We start from the raw sequence: 6980 nt of genomic DNA, 5'->3' as shown, positions 1-6980 counted from the left end.
AAAGGCAGGGAACAACTCATACTCTGCATCTTATTGTGTTGAATAAATCTACGAAACATTCCAACCTGAAAAGCACCTATCTATTGATATTCAGAGCCCTGTGCCATCTTGGAAGGGAAACGTCCGTTTGTTTGTAACAGGTAATGCATGTGTGGTGTACAAACTGTAAAAGATAGGAAAGAGCATTCAGAGAATGTAAGTTTTCCACTTTCTCCATCCCAAATGGCTCCTTCTCCCACAGGCAATTGCTGCCACTGTCTCTGGATTAGAAACCACTTGACAGAGGGGACAGCCCGGCTAAGGGCCCTGCATGGTCAGGTGAAGAGATCTTTAGGAGTCAGTGTTGAAGGCAGAAAACGCCCCCAGAGGTTCCCCTCATCCCCCGTTGCAGCCTGTGTGTCTAAGCGCTTGGCCAGAGCCAGAGGGTCGCCGGCAAGAGAAACTCCGCGGCGAGCACGCAGCAGCAGAAGGGTTAACGCGCCGGGCTCCGCCTCCCAACCGCCTCTTCCGGGCAGAGAGGCGGGCTTACGTCACTTCCTGGAGACTGGTTGAATCCGGAAGTGACCCTAGAGGAACGAGTTGTGGCTGAGGACCCCGGCGGCAGACGCAGGTTCGGGACCATGAGCTGGTGAGTGAGGCCCAGGCGGCGGGAGCTGCTGGACCCGTGGACCCGCGGACCCGCGAGGCCCCTGGCCCTGTGTCAGTGCCGCGTCCCGGCTCCCTCCGGTCCCTTGCGACCCCTCCGCCCCAGAGCAAGGCCCGACAGCCCCTGCCCTAGGGTCGTTCCCTCGGTGCTTTCCGGAGTCGCAATCTCTCAGCAGGACTCCCGGGGAGAGTGGCGGATGATCCTCTTAGCCTGAGACTCCGCGTCTGACCCGTTTTGCCGGACTCGCGTCCTCCTAGCTCCTTGAAGTGAGGGACTTCCTTGTTCCCTCCTTTTTTAAACACCCATTGAGGTGGAGTCAGTGTCGTCTTTCTCTCCTGTGGGCATCTCTGCCCCGCGCCAGTCCCTCCAGAGCTGTGGCCCTCGCTGTGGCAGCCTGGACCCAGTTCACTAATCAAAACCCACTCCCTTCTGGGTAACTATCCTCTTTGCACGACTTAGCAGGCTTCAAAAGACAAGGAAAACTTGCTTCTCTTTTTAAAGGGGCCAGAATTACACTCCGCACACACCCTTCCACTGTGGGATTGGACTGGTTTTAATCATTCCAGGGCTATTACTCACTGCCTGCCCTCTAAATAGGCATGGTTAAGTTTAAACTTATGGGAACTATCATGCCATGAGAAAAGAAGCCAGGGAGTCTTAGAGTAATAGAGTCACAATTCCAGTTGCTGCAGTATGATGTGATACTTGGGTCATAGTAGACACTTCATAATGGTGTATTTATTTTGTAAGACTCAGTTTGCCCAAAAGGCAATCCCCATTTGTTGCTCTCGATTATTTATGTTCACAGGAGAGAATTGTGACTTGCCTGCCTTCCTGGGGTTTTCTTAGAGGTTAGAGAATACTCATATGCAGGACCTTACCTTACCATCAGGCCCAAGGACCTATATAGCCACAACCCTGGACCTCAGGGGATTCAACTATAGTGTGTGAATAAATTGAGCCCCAGAGATGTACAAGATTAATCAGCCCATGGACATAGGGAACATATTTGCCACTCTGTCCTCAGAGGCTAGTGTGTTTGTTTATGCAAAGCGCATGATAACCAGTTATGAATGAATTAAGATAACAGAATGTCCTTCAGGAAGGCTTTTGCAGCTTAATTTTGGCCATCAGTGGAGAACACAAGCAGCTGATATCAGTCAGTGTCAGGGATACTTCTCTAAAGTAAAATGCGAACCATCTGTCCCCTCCCCCACCTGTTTCTTAGACCAAGATTGATGGACAAATGTCAGACAATCACCGCAAGCACGGGAGGAAAGCCTGAAGCAATGCCCTAATAAGCCCCGGCAGGAGCTTCTGCTTTTCCCTCCACCATTTGCTCCAGGAGGCCAATAAGGGGCTGGAGCCTTAAAAAGCTACCTTCCCTGTCTTGTTATAACCTAGTTAGTGGTGGGCAAAGCGGCAATTCTTCAGTTCCCTTTCCCAGAGGAATTATGTCCTTTCAGTGTCATTCTGGGCCCCCCAGTCTTGCAATATAGATATCCTTTTGGCTGCTGCGTCTTGAATCTTTGCAGTGTTCTTACCTAATTTTTCAAAGTGAAAATGAGGCAGTACAGATGCTTTATATTGCCTAGATTGGCCTTTACTGAACCAATCTTCCCTTCAGAAGTTGGGAGAAGAGCACAGCAGAAACTAATAAAGGTAAATGATTCTCTGGGTGATCTGAAGCAGGTTGTTTCCACCTGTCTCACAGAAAGTTTCCCTTCTGAAAAAATAGCCCATTCCTTAAAGGTTAGCCTGTCAGGTTGGAGAGAATTGAAATTGACAACTGTCTAACATGGAGCTGAGATTTTCATCTAGTAGCTTTAATTTACCAGTACATGCACATCTTGCTATCTCCTTGGACTGAGAGTCACAGCCAGAAGGGTGGCTTTGTCCCTCAAAGCTGAGATTCCTTTCTCTTCCCCCTTAAAGGGCTTCTACGTCATCTCTTGCGTGGACCCTGACCCTCTCTCTCAAAGACGGGAACAGCACCGGCGCCTGGGCACACAATCACACTCAGTTCCTAGCTCAATGGCTGGCAAGGAGACCGGGGCTGGGTCCTTCTGATTCACTCCCTGAGTGGTTTTCCTGCCCCCAGAATGAATCCATCCATTCATGTGAGACTGGAATTCTCATTAGGGGAAGAGACCAGAGTGACGTAGAGCCATCATGGGAGGCTGATGCCCAAGGTCAAGTTCACTAAGTACATGGGCTGTGCCAAGCCATCATTAAATAAGGCACATGGCCCATGGTCCCCAGAGGGTAACCATTGTTCTGGGCTAGGCTGAGCTTTCAAAATGTCACAGTGAGAAATGTCCAATATTGATGCCCTTTGCACACTGTGGACTTTGCATGAAGAGTGAGAGGCCTTTGTTCTCTGCTTCCTCTGTGCAGGCAACCCGCCCACCCCCTGTTTGTTTAGTGGGTACCTGCTGCCTTCCTGCACCATCTACCCATCCACTCCCCATACACCCATCTGCCTTTCAGAAAAGTGACCCAGTGGTCTGTCCTACTAGGAAGAAGGCATTTGATATTCACATCTCAGATCACAGATTCACTTCTTGGCCTCAAGCCAAATGCTTCTCTCTCTCTTGCTCTCTTTTTCTCTCCCTTTGTCCACCCCACCTCCCCTCGCCATTTGCCCCCCCTCCCAACTTTCTCTCCTCCCCACTCACCCCCTCCCTCCCTATTTCTGTCTCCCTCTTGTCTCCCTTTTCCCCTTCCTGTCTCTCTCTTCCCCATCTTCCAGTGTATACTCAGGTGGCTTTATTATGGTATGGAGAGAGGATTAAGTAGAATTAAGAATAGTGACCTCAATCTAAGCTGGCTCCAGGAATTGTAGCCTCCTGTTGAACCATACACCTTGATGATTTTAGGCTTAAACGAGGAGGAAAAGGGAGTACTGGAAGAAATCTCCCTATACCTAGGGGTGCAGTAGTTTGACAAAAAGGAAGGAAATTAGAGGCAGAGCAGATAAGTGTGAGTAGGAGTTAGAGTGCTGCGTTCAGGTTCTGGCTCAGCCACTCACAGTGCGGCCTGGTCAAGCATTGAGCTGTTCTCTGTCTTAGTTTCTCCATCTGTAGCATGGAGTGGCCATTCCTGCTGACAATTTGCCACCTGAGCCTGCTGTGAAATGAGTGGAGTGATATTTTTCTGACTCTTCCGGGGTCTTCTACCTCTGTCTGCCCTTCACACTTTGGTGTTCCTCATGTTTGATCCTTTTTGTTTCTTTCCTGTTTTCACCCTGTAGTCCCTTGCCATCATCTTCAGGATAAAGGCCCAACTCTGGGCCAGGGCTTCTGAGGCCCTCTGGGCCTGGCTGTCCATCTTCACTCCGTGTGTTCCATCCTCCAAGCTTCTCCTGCTCTCTCATGCCCCTGTGCCTCTGGATAACTGTCCCTTCTGCCTGAAATGTTTCCCCTTCACTCACACCCTGTCCACTAGGCCAGCATCTACTCATCCTTCAAGAGTCAGGCCACGCTTCACCTTCTCTGAGGGTCTCCCCTGAGTGGCCCCTCACACCCTGCCATGCTGCACTGGGTGCCGCTCTTCTGACCTTCATCAGCATCTGTACTCCGCTGGCTGGTTTACTTGTCTGTGAGTTCTTGAGTATGGGGACTGTCTTGTGGTCATCGCTATTCCCTAGCACTGTTCCTGGCAGTCAGGAAGTGTTTATTAAATATATGAATGGGGCCTTTTTCCCTTTTCCTGACTTGCCTCAGCTCAGGAAAAATGTTAAGATAAAAACTTGCAGAACCTACAAACCACTTCCTAAAATGAAGAGCCTCTGAAAGTACTATTGTTAAATTGACCGACACAAGTGGCTTCCAGGTCAGGCTGCCTGTGATTTCTCCTCCCCACTCCTTCTGATCCTCCACTCCAAAGTGCTTTGCTGGGTTTCTTCTGTACTTCCATAGTGCTTCTCCTGTAGCACTTCTGCATCCTTCTGAGTATCACAGACGTACACCTCCCTTCCACACCAACCCCATGAGAACAGGAGCGACATAGAGCTTCTTCATCTTTTTGTACGCATAGTGGGTATCATGCACATAGTGGGTATCTAACAGGTAATTGTTAAATGAATGGAATATAAAGAAGGTAAACTTCTGGGTCAAACAAAACCATTATTCACTTTTTTTCTCAGTGAAGTCCTTTCCCCTATGATTACCGTTGCTGTCTCACATGTGTAGAGTGCTTCTAACTTTTCAGATGGCTTTCCCATCCTTTGTCTGACTTCATGCTTATGTCTGCACAAGCAGTGCAGTCTTATGATCCCCCTTGGTAACTTACTAGAATTCACTCAGCTAGTACCTGGAAGAACTAGAACTAAAATATGTCTCCTGAGTATTCTGTCCCCATGATCAGGAATATTAGAAGAGTAGCAGACCATTCCCAAGCTGATTGGATCATGGAGTTTCACTTTGCTAAGGTGTGTTGACACTAGCAGGTTGGTAGTGAATCACAGGGAGTTGACAGTCTTCACACATAAGTGATAGAGGAAGTCCTTGTGTCCTGCAGACCTCTAGGTGTTCTGTAACTGGCTCAGCTTCTTCCACCTATGGGGCCCTGCCTAGGGCAGCCTCATCACTCATGTCCTCTGTGACTTTGGACACACCAAGCTTTTCTTCCTCTGTGGAGAGCATAGTAATGCCTTGAAGACAGGGGCCCTATAAAATGTCTGTGAGATTCTGTATGTGAGCTTGCTCTTATTTCAGGTGTTTAATGAGAGGAGAAGGATTTCTTCCAGATCTTGGAGCAGTCAGAAAGAGTCAAGTGTCTTGAGTCCCACAGCTACTTAGTCAGAGGTGTTATATGTATTATACTGTTTAAGGAAATCTGTCGGGGTAAGCTTTAGAGTCAGCTGTTAACCTATTAGAATTGTTTTCCCAAACTCATGATTTTGGTGGCTAATCCATCAAATAGGGCCCAGTATAGTGTGATGCACATACATGGTGCTCAACAAATATTTGTTGATTTAATGCTTGTTCAACATTTATAATGTGCAAAAGTCTGTGCTAAATGTTGAGGAACATTTAAAAGACTTGCATGAGTCGATCTCTATCTTCAGCCGGTGTATGGAAAGTGCTAGGGATTCAAAAGGACAGCCGATCACTAAATGTCAGTGTGGCATCATCAAGAAAGACTTGAAGCAGATGTAGTTTTAACTGAACCTTGACTTAGCAAATACGTGCTGTTTCAGTGGGAGGGAGAGAAGGATCCAGGTAAGAAGCATGGCATGAAAAAGGTGTGTGGAGTCAGAATGCGTCAAGAGTGTTTGTGCGGACTGTCAGGAGGCCAGCTTGGAGGTGGTAAGTAGTGGTTTGGGTAGAGGCTGCAATGGGGAGAATTGGCACTCCACCTCAGGGCCACATTATATAGTGCTTTCAGTGCCATGCTGAGGACTTGAAATTGAGCCTAGGCTTTTGGAAATTGAAGGCTTTTGAGCAGGGAAGTGGCATGGCCGAAGCAATGATTTAGTCAGATTATTTTGGCAGTGGCCTGCAGGATAACTCAGAAGAGAAAAAATGGAGCCAAGGATGCTAACTTGGACAATAGTTTCCTTTTTTTTTTTTTTTTTAAACAAATGGGGGGGTCTCACTGTTGCCCAGGCTGGAGTGCAGTAGTGCAATTACAGCTCACCACAGTCTCAAACTCCTGGGCCCAAGCAATCCTTCTGCCTTAGCCTCCTGAGTGGCTGGGACTATAAGTGTTAGCCACTACACCTGGACTAGTTTCCACAATTTTTTGAACACAACTCACAGTTAGAAATACCTTTGATATCACAACTCACACACACACACACACACACACACTTATACTTGAAATAAAAGTTTCACACAGTATGTGTGCAATGCACTCTGATATTTTCTATTATGTTCTTGTTCATGGTTTTTCGTTTTTTGAGACAGGCTCTTGCCCTATTGCCCAGGCTGGAATGCAGTGGTGCCATCTCAGCTCACTGCAGCCTCTACTTCCCGGGTTGAAGCGATTCTCGTGCCTCAGCCTCCCAGATAGCTGGGATTACAGGCATGCACCACCATTTTTTAGTAGAGACTGAGTTTCGCTATGTTAGCCAGGCTGGTTTCTAACCTCTGGATTCAAGTAATCCACCTGTCTTGGCCTCCCAAAGTGCTGGGATTACAAGCATGAGCCACCGCTGCCAGCCTTGTTTGTTTTTTTAAAGAATGACCCACCTCAGTTGACTTTTTTTTCTTTTTTTCTTCCTGAGGTGAGTGCATATGATTTTTTAATTTCATGACTGATTTTGATCTGTGTATACAATGGAAGACTGTGTAGCAGTTTAAATGACCTTTGAGTGATAGATGTTCTG

General features: G+C 47.7%; 1 protein-coding gene across 4 annotated transcripts in view; it reads left to right on the top strand.

The window, feature by feature from the left end:
- Positions 1-241: 241 nt before the first annotated feature.
- BIN3 (bridging integrator 3) overlaps positions 242-6980 on the top strand; it is a 48722-nt gene continuing 41983 nt past the window's right edge. Inside the window, exon 1 of one of the 4 annotated variants that reach the window (XM_054657306.2) lies at positions 242-628. Coding sequence is in view for 1 of the 4 variants with exons in the window: in XM_003311638.6 (XP_003311686.1) it covers positions 621-628 (8 nt within the window). In the remaining 3 variants the exon portion in view is untranslated. The remainder of the gene's footprint in view (positions 629-6980) is intronic. The other 3 variants (XM_003311638.6, XM_016959220.4, XR_010159444.1) reach the window with 3 other exon arrangements.

Source organism: Pan troglodytes, chromosome 7 (assembly GCF_028858775.2).
Source record: "Pan troglodytes isolate AG18354 chromosome 7, NHGRI_mPanTro3-v2.0_pri, whole genome shotgun sequence".
In the NCBI taxonomy this organism is placed as follows: Eukaryota; Metazoa; Chordata; class Mammalia; order Primates; family Hominidae; genus Pan; species Pan troglodytes.
Note: the sequence above shows the minus strand (reverse complement) of the source record. Positions and strands in the feature narration are given on the sequence as shown.